The sequence below is a fragment of the Platichthys flesus genome, chromosome 24, assembly GCF_949316205.1.
Source record: "Platichthys flesus chromosome 24, fPlaFle2.1, whole genome shotgun sequence".
In the NCBI taxonomy this organism is placed as follows: domain Eukaryota; kingdom Metazoa; phylum Chordata; class Actinopteri; order Pleuronectiformes; family Pleuronectidae; genus Platichthys; species Platichthys flesus.
The window spans coordinates 14,104,357-14,125,944 of record NC_084968.1 but is presented as its reverse complement, the minus strand read 5'-3'; the positions used below and the strand labels follow the sequence as shown (position 1 = coordinate 14,125,944).

Genomic DNA, 21,588 nt, shown 5'->3' with positions numbered 1-21,588 from the left:
CTAAACACTCCGCCTACACCTATTGGACAGTTCTACCTGTCAATCACACTGCAGTGTTAACGCCCCCAATTGTGCTTTATGGTCTATTTGAATCTAAATGGATCATAATTTACTTTTTTAAATGTATTATATTATAATAAACAAAGCTTCCTTCAGGATCTTTGTTTCATCACATCTTACTTTATCTTCTGTTTGCGACCAGTGGAGTCGCCCTCTGCTGGTCATTTGAGAGACTTCAGAATTCAGGAGTTACCTTCAATTATCCAAGCGTGAAGACGAGTGGCGGGAACTCTCAAGGATTCTCCTGCGTGACCTCCACCTGCCGAAATGAAATCACAGGGCTATACATAGATTTCTGTCAAGGACACAGTTTAGGAGGCAAATGTAATTGGTGTTCGCCGTGTTTGGAGATTGAATAAAATAAAAATAAATAAATACAATATGTGTTTCTATCTAATCTAACGCTAGAGAGAGAAAGAAAGGGATTTCCAGGAATATGCCGTTTCATCTCATTCCATGGTGCTGTGGATTATGTTCACGTGTGTGTGTGTGGGTGTGTGTGTGTGTGTGTGTGTGTGTGTGTGCTGTCTTGTCTCCATGTTGAGTGGATTAAACAGTAACCCAGTGTATAAAACTAGAGTAATATTTCTGCCTCTCTCCCTCATTGTATACAAGATGAAGTAATAATCACTCATCCACAGGAAGAGGGGCAGAGTGGATGCAAGGGCGTGTGTCTGTGTGTGTCTGTGTGTGAATGTGTGTGTCTGTCTGTGTGTGTTTGTGGGATTCAGAGCGAAGCCGCAGCCAGGGTCATTCTGCCAGACACAATCCTTGACCTGAAGACACTGCCCTAGTTTCCCTGTGAGTAATCTGTCTCGACTGTCGTCTCCATTCAGATTTTTTCACATTTCACACTGAAAGGCCTTTCAGCCGAGTCCTGAGCCGACACAGGAGAGGTTCGATGGCCACGCTGTAGAGCTGGCCTGAGATAGGACATCCCTGCCTGACTGGACTTCCTCAAGGCCTCCGGGTCACTGGAGTTAAAGGCAGAGGACCGTGCTCTGAGCTTAGCACGGACATTACCATTTACCCAGGGCTTTTGGTTTGGGAAAGTCCTGACACTGACCCTATTTGTTAATGTCCCCATCAGCTGCAACACAGAACACCTGCCAATCGGTTGTTTCAAAGCAGTCCTGGAGAGAGCTAATGGATTCAACACTCCAGCGTTGAACTGCCCGAAAAACCGGATTTTCCTGTTTTAGGTGTTGTCTGTAGGTTGGGATGAGCATAAGGAAGTGTGATCCGACTTCCCAAAAGCTGGGCGGGGGAGGGGTTTGTAGCTGTTCCGTATTTGCGTGTAACAAAGGTCAAGAGTCTGGTCACCCCGGGTGGGAAAGTTAATGTGTTGACTCTCGAGCTTGTTGATATCTGCCTCTAGCTGCTCCATCGCTCTTTTAATGTTTCCTGTAGAGTATGCAGTGTACTGCTGACAGAACCCCCTTATTTGACCCTTGCCGACCTCCCACCACTGACTCAGGGAGGGAAACAAGTCTTTCTTGGATATACTTTCCTGCATAAAATCAACAGGTTTAATGTTCTGACTATTTCACAATGACACAGATCACATGAAAGTATCTGTTAACATTACATGTCATTTGGCTGACGCTTTTGTCCAAAGCGACTTACAATTAGTACACTCAACATTTATGAGGGGCCATTTAGGGGTTCAGTATCTTGCCATGGACACTTCGGCATGTAGAAGAGTGGGGTTTGAACCGGCAATCTTCTTGTTGGAGAACGACCACGTTCTGCCCTCAGGACATTCAGTCATTCTCCAGTTACTGAGAAAATATTTGTATTTTCACCTGAAAGTTGTTTATTTACCTCCTGTCCTGTTGTCCAATCAGACGAGAGCACAGATTCTGTTTAAAAGAGATATGAGTCCTCCTCAGGTCACAGACTCGGTTTGTTCAACAGGTGAGAAAGAGAAGTTTCTCTACTGACTGTCTGTCTGTCTGTCTGTCTCTCTGTCTGTCTCTGTGTCCTATGTCCTCTCTGTCTGACTGTCTGTCTTTCTGTCTGTCTTTCAATCAATCAATCAATCATTGATTAAATGTTTTTTCTTCCAGCAGCTCTCAGACAAGATGGAGCCACATGTGATGAAGTGTGAACTCTGTGAGTATTTTACATGAAGTAAATGTTTCTTTATTGGATAAAGTAAAATATTATTCATATTAATTTGAATATTTTCCGTAAGTAGCCTATACGTTTTACTGTCTCATAAAACAGAAGGAGCTGTGAAGCCGTCTGCGATTGAGTCCATTAAAGTTTATATTGAAAGAGGGTTACAATCCTTTTTCTGGAGTTTTCTCTTCAAGTCAGTCTTTGTGTGTCCAGATGTTGTCAGTGTGCTGCTGTTCACAATGTACCAGAGTCAGACTGCTGCTCTCAGCTTCAGGACAAATATTTCTTCTTGTCTGGAGGACGCAGACTATGAAACGCTGCTGGAGACAGCAAAGACCGGCCTCCCCCCCACACACACACCGCACCATGTGGTGGTTGTTGGTGCTGGCATGGCTGGACTGACGGCGGCAAAGCTGCTGCAGGACGCAGGACACAAGGTACGTGCAGCAGGTCCATCACTTAAAGCTGATGAAATACTTGTGTTGACCACTAGGGGCAGACATTCACTGAAACAAACCCAAACATACCACCTGAATCAAGGTCTGCCCCCTGCTGGTTCCGTGCTGCAACATGTGGGTGTTTTGTATGATTATTTAAGGAGGGAACCACTGGACCAACGTCTGTGTATGAGATATTTGAGCTTAATTTCTGTTCAGTGGGAGGACGTGAGGAAGCTTCATCTATTTTTATTCATTATCTAGTTCCTGACGACATCACTTCTGTCTGAGTTTCTTTAAGTTTTAGACCTGACTTCACTGATCAATTCTAATCTTACATTTATTACCTTTTTGTAGTGAATAATCCAGTGTTTTAATTTACCCATTTGAACAAGGTGACCATATTAGAAGCTAGTGATCGTGTGGGAGGACGAGTGGAGACCCACAGGAATGAAAATGACGGCTGGTACATTGAATTGGGAGCAATGAGGATCCCAACTACTCATGAGTGAGTAGAAACTGTTTTTTGTTGAGGTTTTATTTCGTGGTATCTTTAGCTAGCTAATGTTCTTTCTTTCTTGTGTCTCAACAGAATCATCCGCTGGTACGTGGAATCACTCGGACTCGAGCTAAATGAATTCATCATTACTCAACCCAACACCTTCTACCTGGTCAATGGGATAAAGAAACGGACGTTTGAAATGAAGGCAGACCCTGACAACATGGGGTATAACCTGGAGGGTCACGAGAAAGGGAGGTCGGCCGACGAGCTGCTACAACAATCTTTGGAGAAGGTGTGGAAGCATCATGTATTCTTTCGTATACAGTAAATAAGTATGAGATGAAAGATTGTCTTAAATATGTATTTACTTGTCGTAAGTAGACGATGCAAACTCCTGTGAAAACTCCTACAGGACGCTATATTATGATTAATACGTTTACACGTTGACATAATAAGGTCAGAATACTCCACGTTTCAAGAAAATACTTGTCCCAATACATATTTGTTTTGGGACATTTGGGCCACATTTGCTATTTCAAATTGTATTAGACGTCGTTTAACATTAAATTAATTATTTATAGTACTCATTTCAAGTTTACACTTGAATATAAAACATATTTTCTCCTCCTGTTTGATGGTTATGCGACTTAAAGGTGTACCTGTCGTTGTAATTTATCTTTTATGTAGGTGAATGACTACGCAGCGAAACATGGCTGTTCTGAAGCTCTTAAGAAGTACGACCCCTACACTGTGAAGGTAAATAACAATGTGGCTTTATGTAAATACACAAAGTTAGAAACACAACATTGTGTGAATTATCATCCTTCAGTCTGACAAATGTAATAAAACAAATATTCAGGTTGTTCAGTTTTTGGAAAAAGGGCTGACTAGCTGGGTAATTATGATGCAAGAGCAGTAGCTGACATTTCCTACACGAGCTGGAATCTGTAGACCAATCACAAACAAGGTACCAGCTGACTGGGCTTTATCAGGAGGGGGGGGGGGGGGGTCTTAAAGAGACACGAGCTAAAACCTTGTGTTTGAGAGAGAGGCTGAAAAGAGAAGCTGCAGCAGTGGACAATCTGAGGAAAGTTCTCTGAACATTAGAGCATGAAAACATTTTACAGTAACTCATTAAAATGAACAACCTGAATATAAAAAGAATATGTATATTTTAAAATTCATGTTTCCTTTATCACAGGACTATCTGAAAACGGAAGGTAATTTGAGCGCAGAAGCCGTGAGGATGATCGGAGACATGCTCAATATAGACGCCATCATTGCCCTCGCTCTGACTGAGATGATGTTCTTCAACAACAACGTCAACGACAACACCAAGTAAGACTAACCACATTAGTATGTTGCAACTCTGGTGGCCCTGAGAGCTTAACGAACAGCAACTTAAGAAACACATGCAAGTTTACAAAACACAAGCAAAGTAAGAAAATATCTTTATCAATTTCGTAACACAACACATTACAGAAATGCGAATCAAATACAAAAATGCGCAGCGTCATGTAAATCGTTTAAATCATCATCGTATCAGCCCATCATGAAATACCAGGAGCGTGTGTGTGTGTGTGTGTGTGTCTGTGTAGCGAGCGCACCGGCCCCGGCTCCTAGGGCTCTGACCCGCCCACTCGCTCTGAAGAGGGGGCAAAATGTCTCTTCTGATAGTAAAGGTTTCAAACCCCTGCTCACTATGGACAATACATGGCCTCACAAACAGGGGCTTGCTTGTTAGCATTGTTGATTCAGTTAACAGGAGAAGACGGCATGTCTCTAGATCGGACCATCTTCAGAGCTCACTGTGGGTCTGTCCGAGCAGGTGGGCGGGTCGGAGCGCCAGGACACTCACTCTCTCACTCTCTCACTCTCTCACTCTCTCACTCTCTCCTGGTATTTCATGAGGGCCTGACACGATGGTGATTTAAAAAATGAACGTGATGTTCACTCACGCTCATCGTTACGTTCACGTTAATAATATGAAAACTGATTCGTTAAGTTCAGCTTTCGTTAAACATATGCACTGTACTGCACAGTCACTGCAGAGGAGCCGCGGGTGGCCGACCCCTGTGTGGAACCGAATTTGTATGATGTATTGAACGTTTTTGTGTCTCCTGTGTCCATCACTTTTAGCTGTCCTCTGGAAACACTTCTGTTGTCGTTTCTCCTCTATTTGCTGCACATTTTTGTATTTGCTTTGCATTTCTGTAATGTGTTGTGTTGTGTTGTGAAATTGATGAAGATGTTTTCTTACTTTGCTTTTGTTTTGGGAACCTGCATGTGTTTTCTTAAGTTGCTGTTCGTTGAGCTCTCAAGGCCACCATAAAGATCCAATAGACATCTAATTTATTTGTACTTGATTGTATTGGGTAAGTTGTAAGTAACAGAAGTTGGTGTGTGAGCAGTGATAGTGGATAACAGAGGTTAGAATCTTGCCTATGAACAGTGATACATTTATTAGGCCACTGAAAGCAGCTAACATCAACTCAACTCAGCATTGTTATGTTTTTGTGAACGAGATATGTCAAGAACAACTTGAGGAAATGTCTCAGGCAATGACAGGTTGCTCAGGCAGAATAAATAACAGTGTTGACTTCCCACACTCTCCGTACCATAATTTAATAATTTTCATGTCTCTTTGCTTTTGAAGGTACCATGAAATAACAGGTGGGTTCGATCTTCTCCCCAACGCTTTACACAAAACACTGAAGGCCCCTGCTCTCCTGAACTCCAAGGTGAAGCGTATCAGTCGGTCAGAGAGAGGTGTCGTCATATCGTACAAGAAAGACAAACAATCCTCTCTGACCGACCTTAAGGCTGACACAGTCCTGGTAACCACCACAGCCAAAGCAGCCCTATTCATTGAATTTGAGCCACCTCTCCCCGTTGACAAGATGGAGGCCCTGAGGTCGGTCCACTATGCAAGCTCCACAAAAATTATCCTCACCTTCAGTGAGAAGTTCTGGGAGAGGGACGGCATCAAAGGAGGGAAGAGCGTCACAGACAGGCCCTCTCGTTTTATCTTCTATCCCAGCCACGGTTTCCAAAACAAGGACATCGGCGTCCTCCTGGCCTCCTACACCTGGGCTGAAGATTCCCTTCTCTTCCTTGGAGGGACTGACGAAGACCTGAAAGAGCTGGTTCTGAGAGATTTAGCTGCGATCCACGGTGAGAACGTCCGACATCTCTGCACAGGGGTGGTGGTGAAGAAGTGGAGCTTGGATCCCTACAGCCTGGGCGCCTTCGCTTTCTTCACACCCTACCAACACCTGGAGTACTCTAAGGAGCTCTTTAACAGTGAAGGCAGGCTGCACTTTGCTGGTGAACACACCGGTTTCCCTCACACCTGGATCGAGACAGCTATAAAAACTGGAATCAGAGCTGCTACCAACATCAACACGCAGCTGCTCGATGTCTCCACCCAAACAAGAGACGATCTCTGAGTGGTCACATCTAAATATATCAGTAACTTCATGGTTTTAGGGAAATCTCTATAATTTGTAATCAATTAATTTTAACATGTATTAATTTGAATGCAGATGTTTGACATTTGAGCTTGAGATTAGTGACTTGTTCTGTTTTCTATGCTTTTCATTAATTCTGAACACAATCGATGGTTGTCTACGATTCTATTCTGGTACACGGGGCTACATACATGGAAAGATTCTACATGTTCAAATTGTGTCTTTGGTATTCTACAAACACAAATTCAAAGAAAATAATCTGATGGATTTGAGTGTCATTAAAGACTATAACTGAATCAGATGAATTTATTATTTCACACTAAGACACATCGAACCTTCTGCTCTGGGCTCAGAGTTAGGGATTGTTGTGCCAGATTCTTCGACCTTAACCCAACCCTAACCCATTCATGTGACTGGGGTGTCTAAGTGTCTTAATTTGTTGCCAAGAGCAAGATAGTGTTGGGATTTTAAATCTATGTTTGTCTGTATGAGTGTGTGTGTTTGTGTGTGTGTGTGTGTAAATGTCACTAGAACTGAACCAAAGCAGGAGGGTGGGGGCAGGAGCAGTTTTGGCCAGATATATGGCCTTCACACAATGACTTATAATAACCGTTGCTGCTTGGTGTTAATCTTGAAGTTAGTTAGTGCGTGTGTGTGTGTGTGTGTGTCACTGTTACGTGTGGCCAGGAGGTGGGGCTCTGTGTGAGAATGTGTGTGTGTTTGTGCCTCTCTCCACCTTTCTCTCTCTCTCCACGCAGCCAGTCCTCAGGTGAGACTCATCACCTCGTCAGCTGGAGCTGACTTAAGGAGGCTGTGAATTTCTTTCTCGCTCTCTATTCTTCCATGCAGGTGAACGGGTGAGGAGACCGAGGCTCCGGTTTCCCCCATGCCGGAAGTCCTTTTGAGCTTTTGTTATGTTGGTAGTTGGTTCGGGGGTTCCCGGTAGTCCTGTTTTCGGATAACCTTTTTCTTTCATTTAGGTAGTGGGTTATTTAGGCAGACTTAGTTCGGGGGTGAACACTGACTTCGACGGCCGATGGCTGGCTCAGTGTTCCCCTCTCTTTTGTTTGTTTCGGCCGGGAACCTCCAACCCTTTTGGTTTGTTGCCTTTCTAAATATTTGTTTGTTTCAACCAATAAACATTTGTTATTATTTAGTGGCAACAGTTGTTTCTGATTCTTTATTTGATGTGTTCCGGGCCTCACGAGCCATTTCTTATAGGTCCGTAACATATTTGGGGGCTCGTCCGGGATCACATGTTGGGTCTTCAGTGTTTCTGTTGATTCCAACTGTGAGTGCCGTGTCTAGTTGATTTTGTGGTGTGACTTGGTCGTCACTGACAGAGTTTGTTGGCTTGGACTTCCTAGTGTGGTTGCCAATGTTTTTTCGGCCGGCACGTTTGTGCACCATGGTTTTCTTTTTGGTGCTGCTGTGTTTTGCCCTCTTGGGTGGTATTTTTGAGGGAGTAGGTTGGTGAGCGGTCTGTTTTTTTTGTTTTTTTTCCTCTCGCCCTGGTCTGATCAGTGTGGCCAGTCTCGTCATGGCGTTTAGTGCTGAGGAGTTTATTGCTCATCCGACGATGGAGCAGTTCTGTTCTTGCACTAAAGAGCAGTTAATTTCTCTGGCCAGTTTTCTTAAAGTTACGGTGACTAAGCAGATGAAGAAGCAGGCTATAAAAACTGAGCTGCTGTCTGTGTTGTATAAAGAGGGTCTTTTGAGTGAAGCGGTCATGAAGGGGGTGGAGTCACGGTCAGATGTGGATGAAGCGGCTCGTCTCAGGGGATTGGAGCTGCAGATTGAGTTGCGCCGTCTGGATCTGAGGGAGAAGGAGCTGTTGGGTGAACTGGAGGTGCGGAAGCTGGAGGAAGAGACAAAGAGGCAGGTGCATCTGAAGGAGCTGGAGTTACAGCATGCACCTCCTTCTCCTCCCCCTCCTGCCGCCAGTGGTTTTGATATAGGTAGATGCATCCGTTTCGTTCCGTCTTTTAATGATAAAGATGTTGACAAATATTTCACCCTGTTTGAACGCGTAGCTGAGACCCTGGAGTGGCCTAGGCAGTTTTGGCCGTTGCTTTTACAATGTGTGTTCACGGGAAAGGCCCAGGACGCCTACGCGTCTTTGGAGTCTGGTATGAGCCTGAATTATGATCATGTCAAAGAGGCGGTGCTGAGGGCCTACGAGTTAGTGCCCGAGGCATATCGCCAGAGGTACCGTCGTCTCAAGAAGTCGTATGAGAAGACATACGTGGAGTTTGGTCATGAGAAGGGAGTGTTATTTGATCGTTGGTGTCGCTCTATGAAGGTTTCTGATTTCGCTGGCTTGCGTGAGTTGATGTTGCTGGAAGACTTTAAGAATTGTTTGCCTGAACGAATTGTGACACACATTAATGACCGTAACGTGCTAGAAATTTCTAGGGCTGCGGTACTTGCTGATGAATACGTTTTGACTCATAGGGACAGTTATGATAAGCCACAGTCCTCCCTGGGTCGCAGCTTCTCTGCGCCCAGGCCCCCTGTGACGCAGAAGGAGAGTGGAGGGGGTAAGGAGAGTGACAGGGTTTGTTCCTTTTGCAAGAAGCGTGGCCATACAGTTAATTACTGTTTTGCTTTGAACAAAAGGGACAAGCCTCCTAAAGCTGTTAATTTGTTAAAAACTGAAAGCTCATTGAGTCAGTCTCCTAGTGCTCCCAGTTCATCTCTCTCACGCTCTCATCCTGGGCAGTCTCCGGAGCTTGATGATGTGTTTTTGCCTTTCGTCATGAAGGGGGCGGTCTCGCTGACTGCGGGAGGCCCGAAAGTCCCTGTCGTTATTCTGAGGGACAGTGCAGCCTCTCAGTCGGTCATTTTGAGTGGAGTGTTGCCTCTGTCTGAGAAATCTTCAACCGACTCGGCTGCGTTAGTCCGTGGGTTTGGGATGCAGTTTGTGGGGATTCCTTTGCACACCATTCACCTGGACTCGGAGTTGGTTACGGGGCCTGTTATTGTCGGTGTCAGTGATGAGTTTCCTGTCGGGGGGGTGTCTTTCATCCTGGGGAACGATTTAGCGGGGGGGAAGGTCCTGCTTAATCCTGAAGTAACAGCTGTTCCCCGGTCTGGGTGTTCAGATGAGTTGGTGAGAAAGTTCCCAGGGGTGTTTTCTGTCTGCGCCATTACCCGTGCCATGGCAGCAAAGCAACGTCAGCTGCAGCCTGAGTCCGGTGATGAGGAAGTAGAATTGAGTGACAGTTTTATGGCTGGGGACGGTTCGTCAGTGTTACCAGCCTTTCCCTCCCCAGGCCCGGTTCCTTTTCCTCCGCCATCTCCCCTTTCTATATTGGACAGTTCAGATGTTAAATTGTCCATGTCACGTGAACAGCTTATTATCAAACAGCAGCGTGATCCCACGCTGGTTTCTCTTTTTGCGGCTGTGGGTTTGAATGATGATGATGGGGGTGGGTCTCCCAGGTATTTCTTGAAGGACGGGGTGCTGATGCGTGCGTGGCTGCCACCACGTTTGGGTTTTCAAGAGGATTGGGGGGTTGTGAAGCAAGTTGTAGTTCCACAGCTGTTTCGACCAGAAGTTTTGAAGCTGGCCCATGATAATCCTCTGGCTGGCCATCTTGGGGTAAATAAGACATATGATAGAGTGTTGCGTTGTTTTTTTTGGCCGGGTCTTAAAGCCGATGTGCGTCAGCACTGTAGGACCTGCCATGTCTGTCAACTCTCTGGTAAGCCCAATCAAACCATTCCCCCGTTTCCACTCTATCCGATTCCTGTTGTAGGGGAGCCTTTCGAACGTGTTATCGTAGACTGTGTAGGGCCTCTTCCCCGTACAAAGGCGGGTCATCAGTTTCTCCTGACCATTATGTGCGTTAACACTCGTTTTCCTGAGGCTATTCCTCTGCGGAGGATCACCGCCCCTGCAGTCATTAAAGCGTTGACTAAGTTTTTTTCCTTGTTTGGTTTGCCACGGGTGGTGCAGACGGACCAGGGGTCGAATTTTATGTCTAAGGTTTTTGCACAGGTGGTGAAGCAGCTTGACATTTCTCATTGTCATTCCAGCGCGTACCATCCAGAGAGTCAGGGTGCGCTTGAGCGGTTTCACCAGACCCTAAAATCTATGCTGCGCACTTACTGCCTCGAGTATGGTAAGGATTGGGATGAGGGTGTCCACCTGCTTCTCTTTGCTGTGCGTGAGGTGGTACAGGAGTCGCTGGGTTTCAGTCCTGCTGAGCTTGTGTTTGCCCATACGGTGCGCGGTCCGCTTAAATTGCTACATGAAAAATGGGTTGGTAGTGCAGAACCACAGAATCTGCTGGACTATGTGTGTGATTTTCGTTCAAAACTTCATCGTGCTTGTGAGCTGGCTAAACAGAGCATGGTTGTTGCCCAGGGCAAGATGAAGCGTTGGTTCGACAAAGATGCGCAGAGCCGTAGCTTCAGCCCAGGGGACAAAGTGTTGGTGCTGTTGCCCATTCCTGGCTCATCGTTACAGGCACGTTACAGTGGGCCATATGTTGTCCGGGAGAAGGTTGGCGCTCGTGACTATGTGGTCGCGACCCCGGACCGCAGGAGGCGAAGTCGGCTTTGTCATGTCAACATGTTGAAGCCCTATCTGGAGCGAGGGTCTGTTTCACCCTCCCTTGTTGTATTGAAATCTGTTGTGGCGCTGTCCGGTGCTAAAGTGAGTGATCAGGGTGAGGCGGCTGTGGCACTGTCCGGTGCTGAAGTGATTGATCAGGGTGAGGCGGCTGTGGCGCTGTCCGGTGCCGATTTGCCGGAGTCTGAGGAGTTGGATTTTGATGGTGATGTCGTTGCCTTGTCCAGTGCTGTTGTTCATGGGCGTTTGAAGAACTCTGAACTGCTGGTTAATCTTGATGGTTGTGTTTCGCATCTGCCTCCGTCTCAGGGTGAGGATGTGGTCCGTTTGATTGGTTCACATATGTCACTGTTCTCTGATGTGCCCTCTCAGACCCAGGTGCTGCAACATGATGTTGAAGTAGGAGATTCGTTTCCGATTAAACAACATGCCTACAGAGTTAATCCAGAAAAACGTGCACGCTTGCAGAAGCAGGTGGACTACATGTTGGGCCACGGTATTGCTGAACCCAGCTGTAGTCCCTGGAGTTCTCCCTGTCTGCTGGCTATGAAATCTGATGGTTCAGACCGGTTCTGTACAGACTTTAGGAAAGTGAATGGAGTCACTAGGCCTGATTGTTATCCTCTTCCCCGAGTTGAGGATTGTGTGGATAATGTTGGCGGTGCCAAGTATGTAACCAAACTTGACCTGTTAAAGGGATATTGGCAGGTGCCACTGACTCCTCGGGCGAAAGAAATTTCTGCTTTTGTGACTCCAGACGCTTTCCTTCAGTACACTGTGATGCCGTTTGGCATGCGTAATGCGCCAGCAACTTTTCAGCGGCTGGTGAATATTGTGTTGTCTGGTCTTTCTGGTTGTGAGGCATATTTGGACGACATTGTTGTGTATTCTGGGTCCTGGGACGAGCACATTCAGCAGCTGTATTCTGTGTTTGGGCGTTTGCGTGACGCCAATCTTACTTTAAACCTTGATAAGTGCGAGTTTGGCCAGGCGACAGTGACCTATTTGGGCAAAGTGGTTGGTCGGGGCCAAGTCAGGCCGGTGCACTCCAAGGTGGAGGCTATTCTTTCTTTCCCTGTCCCTCGTTCACGGCGGGAATTGCGCCGGTTTCTGGGGATGGCGGGCTACTACCGTAGTTTTTGTAAGAACTTTTCTGCGGTAGCTGCTTCCCTCACTGACTTGTTGAGCCCGAAGGTGTGTTTTCGCTGGACTGAGGGCTGTCAGCTTGCTTTTGACTGTATTAAGGCTTTGTTGACTACGGCCCCAGTCCTGTCTGCCCCTGTGTTTGATCGTCCATTTAAACTGTCTGTTGATGCCAGTGATGCGGGTGCGGGTGCTGTTCTGCTTCAGGAGGGGGGGGACGGGGTTGAACATCCCGTCTCTTACTTCTCCAAGAAGTTCAACAAACACCAGCGCGTGTACTCTACTATTGAGAAGGAGGCATTGGCCTTGGTCCTGGCGCTGAGCCACTTTGAAGTTTATGTGGGTTCCGCGAGTTCGCCAACTGTTGTGTATACGGACCACAATCCTTTAGTTTTTGTGAATCAGATGCGGAACACTAACCAGAGGTTAATGCGCTGGGCGCTCTTCCTGCAGTCCTTTAACGTGGTCATTCGGCATGTGAAGGGGCGGGACAACGTCCTGGCCGACACGTTGTCACGGTGTTAGGTCTTGTGAATGTGTTGTTTTTTTTTCCTTCCTCCCTGGTCTTCACGTTTGCCCCCGGCTATTCACAAGCTCTGGGTGGGGGTGTTACGTGTGGCCAGGAGGTGGGGCTCTGTGTGAGAATGTGTGTGTGTTTGTGCCTCTCTCCACCTTTCTCTCTCTCTCCACGCAGCCAGTCCTCAGGTGAGACTCATCACCTCGTCAGCTGGAGCTGACTTAAGGAGGCTGTGAATTTCTTTCTCGCTCTCTATTCTTCCATGCAGGTGAACGGGTGAGGAGACCGAGGCTCCGGTTTCCCCCATGCCGGAAGTCCTTTTGAGCTTTTGTTATGTTGGTAGTTGGTTCGGGGGTTCCCGGTAGTCCTGTTTTCGGATAACCTTTTTCTTTCATTTAGGTAGTGGGTTATTTAGGCAGACTTAGTTCGGGGGTGAACACTGACTTCGACGGCCGATGGCTGGCTCAGTGTTCCCCTCTCTTTTGTTTGTTTCGGCCGGGAACCTCCAACCCTTTTGGTTTGTTGCCTTTCTAAATATTTGTTTGTTTCAACCAATAAACATTTGTTATTATTTAGTGGCAACAGTTGTTTCTGATTCTTTATTTGATGTGTTCCGGGCCTCACGAGCCATTTCTTATAGGTCCGTAACAGTCACATCGCTGGTCAGTCTCACACCTGTCTTGATAAAAGGTCTGATAAGAGCCCCTGCCTGTTGTGGAGACTGTAGATCTGTGGAATACGAAACACTTTACATTAACTTGTCCTCATACCAAACTTTTCTGTATTAAAGCATAACTCCCTTAGCTTTACTCAACATCACACAGGATTCAAGCAGCTGCCCCAGGTTCTGGTGGGCAGATAGAAAGGCATTGCTTTTGGTGCCCATTGCTGTGCTGAACTTTTCATACGTTTTCATTGCTTCTTAATGAATACTTGTGGAACCAAACCGAGACCGGCTCTTCTCATATTTGGGATTAAAGAACACAACAAATTTAATGACCCCAACATGATCCTGAAGAGAAGTTTTGACCAGAAAGACCAGAGACCCAGAGGTCGAGGCCTATCGATTCTCCACATACTCACAAGGCGCAAAACAAAAAGGTAGGCAGAAAAGGAGAGGAAAAAGGAGGTAAAGCAATAAAGTCCTGTGTTTTTGGGAAGCAAAGAAAAGGTACAGCAAAGCAATGTGAAATCAAGGGAATGAACAAAGGTTGTTTGTAACAGAAAATAAGTCTAAAAGATAAAAAAAAGCTAGGTCTGGGACCTGCGCAGGACGGGCACCACACTTCTGTGACGCACAAACCCTTAAAACTAATTCAGATTTAAAAAAAGAAGACGACTCAGGCAGTAGTTTGCAGTTTGGTTCTTTTATCCCAAATATGGGAAGAGCCGGTCTCGGTTTGGTTCTACAGGTGGATTAAACAATAGCCCGGTTTGACACTGGAATACAACGAGAGTCATTTTTGTGCCTCTCTCTTCCTGGTGGTCTTCCTCATTCTAACGAGATGAAGTACTAATCACTCATCCACAGGAAGAGTGGTTCAGTGGATGAAAAGGGTGTGTCTCCGTGTGTGATTGTGTGTGTTTGTCTGTGTTTGTATGATGCAGGAGGATCCAGAGAGAAGCCGCAGCTAGGGTCATTCTGTCAGACACGATCCTTGACCTGAAGAAACCGCCCTAGTTTCCCTGTGAGTAATCTCTCTCGGCCGTCGTCTCCATTCAAATGAATACGGAAATAAAACCACTGCTGTGTGTGTGTGTCCGAATGCCCAAGTAACTACACCACAGAAGCGGAGGCTCCTACCTGAATTTTTTTTCACATTTTGAAAATTGTCATAATAGTACCATATTGAAGTCGTAAAAGTGGAGAGAAATAAAACTGACAATTCCATCTTCACAAAAGGGCTGAGCTGTTTTCTTGCAAAATCTAAATTATGTGGCGCAAACGTGCTAACAGACGCCATATTTCCTTATTTTGAATCTTCCACTGAAGAAGTTATTCACTTTTCATTGACTTTATTCATGAATTACACAAAACGATTTGACTCTATTCTGAAGAGAATTTTATTCACAATGTTTCGTCTTCATTCTCGACTTGTCAACATTGTGATATGAGGAACAGAGTTCAGTCTGTGTGCTGCAGACAAACAACAGTGTTGTAACTTCACATTGAGATTCATGGGGTCCGAGTTTGGAGCTGAACTTTGCTGAGTGGGTATTTGTTGATATAAAGGATTTGCGTAGCATCACTCCAACGCTCACGCACGAAATCTCTCTCGCCCACACACACGTTTATACTTCTATCTTAATGAAGACACTCATTGGCATAATACATTCCCTAACCCATCACCCTAATTCTTACACCCAGACAGTCACACTCTGTAAGTTGTCGGCTCAAAGTGGTCCTAACAAAGATATCTGTACAAGAGCACACACACTACAAACTCTACAGTTTTCCCGTTGGCTGTGTGACAGAGAGTTTCACTGGAAACTGATTTGATCTCTTATCTCATTATTGTGCAATCTGCTCTTCACTTGACTGCATTCTTCATGAGTGGAGAGTTTTTCATGATGGGAGTGAGAGGCACTTCAAACTGCTGAATCTGACTAATTAGATTAAACTTAGATTAATTTAAATGAAGCGTCCATTTCTTTGATGCTGTCCAGGATGCACTCTGGCTTTGAGCTACAGCCTTAAACAATAGAAGAAGAAGAAGAAGAAGAAGAAGAAGAAGAAGTAGAAGTAGAAGCTGCAGTCTTCACCTGGCTGAATCTTTTGTGAACTTCCGAATAATTATTGACTGTGCGATCAATTCTGTTCTATCTGTTCTATATTAAACTGTAACTTATACAGAGTAGGTTCCTGTTTCTTATCTCCTGTCTCAAACTGCGCCTACAGAACCAGTCTGAACTGACTCACACAACAGCCTTAGTTCTCCTAAATAATTCCACCAATCTGCAGAAAGCTCCTAATAAAATACTCATAGACGAATTTGGAAATGCAGCCTCTTGTGTTTTCAGATTTCCATCACAGTTCTCTAACTGGATCTGACCACAGAAGTTTAGCCAGCCTCTCAAAGTGTATCCCCTGTGAGACCGTCCATCTTTAACATCCTTATTAACATTACCAGAGGGTTTGTTATCATGATCATCTGGAAATAAATGAAATCTTCATGAAATCAACAGGCCTAATGTTCTGACTATTTCACAATGACATGGATCACATGAAAGTATCTGTTAATGTTCAACACTACCCCTATATCCACAAAGCAGTTTGTGTATGATAAGGTATCACGTATCTGCCCTCAGGACATTTAGTCATTCTCCAGTTACTGAGAAAAAAATTGTATTTTCACCTGAAAGTCGTTTATTTACCTCATGTCCTGTTGTCCAATCAGACACGAGCACAGATTCTGTATAAAAGAGACATGAGTCCTCCTCGGGTCACAGACTCTGTTTGTTAAACAGGTGAGAAAGAGGAGTTTCTCTACTGACTGTCTGTCTGTTAATCCGTCTGTCTGTCATTGTGTCCTACGTCTGTCTGTCTGTCTGTCTGTCTGTCTGTCTGTCATTGTGTCCTACGTCTGTCTGTCTGTCTGTCTGTCTGTCTGTCTGTCTGTCATTGTGTCCTACGTCCCGTCTGTCTGTCTGTCATTGTGTCCTACGTCCCGTCTGTCTGTCTGTCTGTCTGTCTTTCAATCAATCAACCAATCATTGGGATTAAATGTTTTTTCCACCTGCAGCTTTCAGACCAAGATGGATCCACATGTGTCGAAGCGTGAACTCTGTGAGTATTTTGCATGAAGTCAATGTTTCTTTCATTAGAAAATAATGCTTATTCCTTGAGTTTTCTCTACCAGTCAGTCTTTGTGTCTCCAGATGTTGTCAGTGTGTTGCTGTTCACAATGTACCAGAGTCAGATTGCTGCTCTCAGCTTCAGGGCAAATATTTCTTCTTGTCTGGAGGACAAAGACTACGAAACGCTGCTGGAGACAGCAAAGACCGGCCTCCCCCCCACACACACACCGCACCATGTGGTGGTTGTTGGTGCTGGCATGGCTGGACTGACGGCTGCAAAGCTGCTGCAGGACGCAGGACACAAGGTACGTGCAGCAGGTCCATCACTTAAAGCTGATGAAATACTTGTGTTGACCACTAGGGGCAGACATTCACTGAAACAAACCCAATCATACCACCTGAATCAAGGTCTGCCCCCTGCTGGTTCCGTGCTGCAACATGTGGGTGTTTTGTATGATTATTTAAGGAGGGAACCATTGGACCAACGTCTGTGTATGAGATATTTGAGCTTAATTTCTGTTCAGTGGGAGGAAGTGAGGAAGCTTCATCTATTTTTAGTTATTATCCAGTTCCTGACGACATCACTTCTGTCTGAGTTTCTTTAAGTTTTAGACCTGACTTCACTGATCACTTCTAATCTTACATTTATGACCTTTTTGTAGTGAATAATCCAGTGTTTTAATTTACCCATTTGAACAAGGTGACCATATTAGAAGCTAGTGATCGTGTGGGAGGACGAGTGGAGACCCACAGGAATGAAAATGACGGCTGGTACATTGAATTTGGAGCAATGAGGATCCCAACTACTCATGAGTGAGTAGAAACTGTTTTTTGTTGAGGTTTTATTTCGTGGTATCTTTAGCTAGCTAATGTTCTTTCTTTCTTGTGTCTCAACAGAATCATCCGCTGGTACGTGGAATCACTCGGACTCGAGCTAAATGAATTCTTCATGACTCACCCCAAAACCTTCTACCTGGTCAATGGGATAAAGAAACGGACGTTTGAAATGAATGCAGACCCTGACAACATGGGGTATAACCTGGAGGGTCACGAGAAAGGGATGTCGGCCGACGAGCTGCTACAACAATCTTTGGAGAAGGTGTGGAAGCATCATGTATTCTTTTGTATAAAGTAGATACCAAGTTTGAGATGAAAGATTGTCTTAAATATGTATTTATTTGTCGTTAGTAGATGATGCAAACTCCTGTGAAATCTCCTACAGGACGCTATAGTATGATTAATACGTTGACATAATAAGGTCAGAATACTCGTTGAAAATCAAAATACTAATTGATTTTTGCTTCTTCCAAGTTTGACCTTACTTTGTTTAAGGTAATCAGAAAATACTTGTCCCAATACATATTTGTTTTGGGACATTTCGGCCACATTTGCTATTTCAGATTGTTTCAGACATCGTTTATACATAAACATTAAATTAATCATTTACAGTATTTATTAAGAGTGAACACCTGAATATAAAACATATTTTCTCTTCCTGTTTGATGGTTATGTGACTTGAATGTGTACCTGTCGTTGTAATTGATCTTTTTTGTAGGTGAATGAGTATATTGCGAAACATGGCTGTTCTGAAGCTCTTAAGAAGTACGACCACTACACTGTGAAGGTAAAGCACAATTAAGATTAAGATGCATTTATTAGTCCCAAACACATGCACAGACATGCAGTGAGCGACCATGTATGGCACCCGGGGAGCAGATGTGGGGGGAGTAAGGTGCCTTGCTCAGGGGCACTAGACAGGGTAGATTAATACAGGTTCATCTTTTGTTGTCTCTCCGTGGAGTCAACCAGAGACAAACCAGAGAAGAACCAGAGACCTTTTCTGCCCGTAGTCCAAGTTTCTGCCACTCATGTAATGTGATTTCATGTAAATGCACAAAGTTAGAAACACAACATTGTGTGAATTATCATCCTTCAGTCTTACAAATGTAATAAAACAAATATTCAGGTGTTCAGTTTTTGAAAAAGGGCTGAATAGCTGGGTAATTATGAAGGAGAGCAGGAACTGGCATTTCATACACGAGATGGAATCTGTAGACCAATCACAAAGAGGGTAACAGCTGACTGGGCTTTATCAGGAGGGGGGGGGTCTTAAAGAGACAGGAGCTAAAACCTAGTGTTTGAGAGAGAGGCTAAAAAATAGGAGCTGCAGCAGTGGACAATCTGAGGACGATAAAACATGAAAACATTTTACAGTAACAACTCATTAAATGAACACCTGAATATAAACTGAAAATGTAAATTTTAAGATTAATGTTTCCTTTTTCACAGGACTATCTGAAAACGGAAGGTAATTTGAGCGCAGAAGCCGTGAGGATGATCGGAGACATGCTCAACACAGACGCCATCATGGCCCTTGCTCTGAGTGAGATGATGTTCCTCAGCAACGACGTCAACGACGAAACCACGTAAGACTTACCAACATTAGTATTTGTTGAATTGCAACTCTCTGATAGAGGGGTCTCGTAGAAAGGGGCAAGATCTACCGTGGCCCTGACGGCTTAACGAATAGCAACTTAAGAAAACATATGCTAGTTGACAAAACACAAGCAAAGCAAGATAATATCTTCATCAATTTCACAACACAACACAACACATCCCAGAAATGCGCATCAAATACATAAATGCGTAGCGTCACGTTCATTTTTTTAATCATCATCGTATCAGGCCATCATGAAATTCTAGGAGTTCATCGTTATGTTCACGTTAATAATATGAAAACTGATTCATTAAGTTCAGCATTCGCGAAAAATATGCACAACACTTTACTGTACAGCCACTGCAAAGGGGCTGAGGAGCCGACTCCTGTGCGGAACCGAATTTGTATGATGTATTGGACGTTTTTGTGTCTCCTGTGGCAGCAGTGTCCATCACTTTTAGCTGTCCTCTGGAAACACTTCTGTTGTCGCTTCTCCTCTTTTTGCTGTGCGTTTGTCTATTTGCTGCGCGTTTCTGTAATGTGTTGTGTTGTGTTGTGAAATTGATGATGTTTTCTTACTTTGCTTGTGCTTTGTCAACTTGCATGTGTTTTCTTAAGTTGCTATATGTTGAGCTCTCAGGGCCACCATAAAGACCCAATAGACAACTAATTTATTTGTACTTGTTTGTATTACATAAGTAGTAAGTAACAGAAGTTGGTGTGTGAGCAGTAATAGTGGATAACAGAGGTTAGAATCTTGCCTATGAACAGTGATACATTTATTAGGCCACTGAAAGCAGCTAACATCAACTCAACTCATCCTTGTTATGTTTTTGTGAACAAGATATGTCAAGAAGAACTTGAGGAAATGTCTTAGGCAATGACAGGATGCTCAGGCAGAATAAATAACAGTGTTGACGTGCCACAATCTATGTACGATAATTTAGTAATTTTCATGTCTCTTTGCTTTTGAAGGTACCATGAAATAACAGGTGGGTTCGATCTTCTCCCCAACGCTTTACACAAAACACTGAAGGCCCCTGCTCTCCTGAACTCCAAGGTGAAGCGTATCAGTCGGTCAGATAAAGGTGTCGTCATATCGTACAAGAAAGACAAACAATCCTTTCTCACCGACCTTAAGGCTGACACAGTCCTGGTAACCACCACAACCAAAGCAGCCCTGTTCATTGAATTTGATCCACCTCTCCCCGTTGACAAGATGGAGGCCCTGAGGGCGGTCCACTATGCAAGCTCCACAAAAATCATCCTCACCTTCAGTGAGAAGTTCTGGGAGAGGGACGGTATCAAAGGAGGGAAGAGCATCACAGACCGGCCCTCTCGTTTTATCTACTATCCCAGCCACGGTTTCCAAAACAAGGACATCGGCGTCCTCCTGGCCTCCTACACCTGGGCTGAAGATTCCCTTCTCTTCCTTGGAGCGACTGACGAAGACCTGAAAGAGCTGGTTCTGAAAGATTTAGCTGCGATCCACGGCAAGTACGTCCGACATCTCTGCACAGGGGTGGTGGTGAAGAAGTGGAGCTTGGATCCCTACAGCCTGGGCGCCTTCGCTTCCTTCACACCCTACCAACACCTGGAGCACGCTAAGGAGCTCTTTAAAAGTGAAGGCAGGCTGCACTTTGCTGGTGAACACACCGGCTTCCCTCACGCCTGGATCGACACAGCTATGAAAACTGGAATCAGAGCTGCGATCAATATCAACAAGGAGCTGAACGATGTCTCCACCTAAACAAGAGACGATCTCTGAGCCAATACATCTGAATAAATCACTATCATTGTACTCCATGGTTTTAGGGAAATCTTTATAATTTTTAATCACTTAATTTTTACATTTATTCATTTGAATGCAGATGTTTGTCATTTGAGCTTGAGATTAGTGCCTTGTTCTGTTTTCTATGCTTTTCATTAATTCTGGACACAATTGATGGTTGTCTACGGTTCTATTTTGGTACACGGGGCAACACACATTCTAAAAATATTCTACCTATTCAAATTGTATCTTTCAATTTCTATAAACACAAATAAAATGCAAAGAAAATGATGTATTTAATCTGATTGATAGGAGTGTGTCATTAAAGTCCATAATTGAATCCGAAGCCTGTGCAGTTGAGTTACTGATTTTAGCGAAAACAACAATTAAGTAATAATCTGATCAGATGAATTTATTCTTTCACACTAAGACACATCAAACCTTCTGCTCTGGGCTCAGAGTTAGGGATTGTTGTGCCATATTGATCGACCTTAACCCAACCCTAACCCTAACCCATGCATTTGACAGGGGTGAAATGTTTCTAAGCGTCATCTTAATTTGTTGGGTCTCATACTGTCAGCTGCCAGAGATAAAATACGCACTGGTCTCTCCTTATGTCCTCCTTCATTCAGTGTGAAGCCAAAAGCAAGATAGTGTTGGGATTATATATAACAATGTAAGAGAACCTTTAAGTCAATGGAAGTTTAAGAAGTTCATATAAACAGTCTTCACACTGAACAGGAGGGATTA

General features: G+C 44.6%; 2 protein-coding genes and 1 long non-coding RNA gene across 3 annotated transcripts; all 3 read left to right on the top strand.

The window, feature by feature from the left end:
- The first annotated feature begins 2,132 nt into the window (after positions 1-2,132).
- On the top strand, positions 2,133-6,892 carry LOC133950065 (L-amino-acid oxidase-like). The gene is made up of 7 exons (XM_062384238.1): positions 2,133-2,175; positions 2,398-2,621; positions 3,017-3,129; positions 3,214-3,415; positions 3,811-3,879; positions 4,325-4,461; positions 5,780-6,892. Exons 1-7 carry the CDS (start codon positions 2,145-2,147, stop codon positions 6,570-6,572), a joined length of 1,569 nt encoding a protein of 522 aa, XP_062240222.1. The 5' UTR covers positions 2,133-2,144; the 3' UTR covers positions 6,573-6,892.
- A 6,596-nt stretch (positions 6,893-13,488) lies between these two features.
- On the top strand, positions 13,489-15,688 carry LOC133950064 (uncharacterized). Its single transcript, XR_009920224.1, has 2 exons — positions 13,489-14,520; positions 15,500-15,688. It is a non-coding gene; the product is annotated as an uncharacterized LOC133950064 (long non-coding RNA).
- Positions 15,689-16,277: 589 nt separating this feature from the next.
- Positions 16,278-21,184, top strand: LOC133949942 (L-amino-acid oxidase-like). The gene is made up of 8 exons (XM_062384045.1): positions 16,278-16,300; positions 16,576-16,619; positions 16,712-16,935; positions 17,331-17,443; positions 17,528-17,729; positions 18,186-18,254; positions 18,920-19,056; positions 20,043-21,184. The coding sequence occupies exons 2-8, from the start codon at positions 16,589-16,591 to the stop codon at positions 20,815-20,817; spliced, it is 1,551 nt and encodes a 516-aa protein (XP_062240029.1). The 5' UTR covers positions 16,278-16,300; positions 16,576-16,588; the 3' UTR covers positions 20,818-21,184.
- Positions 21,185-21,588: the final 404 nt, after the last annotated feature.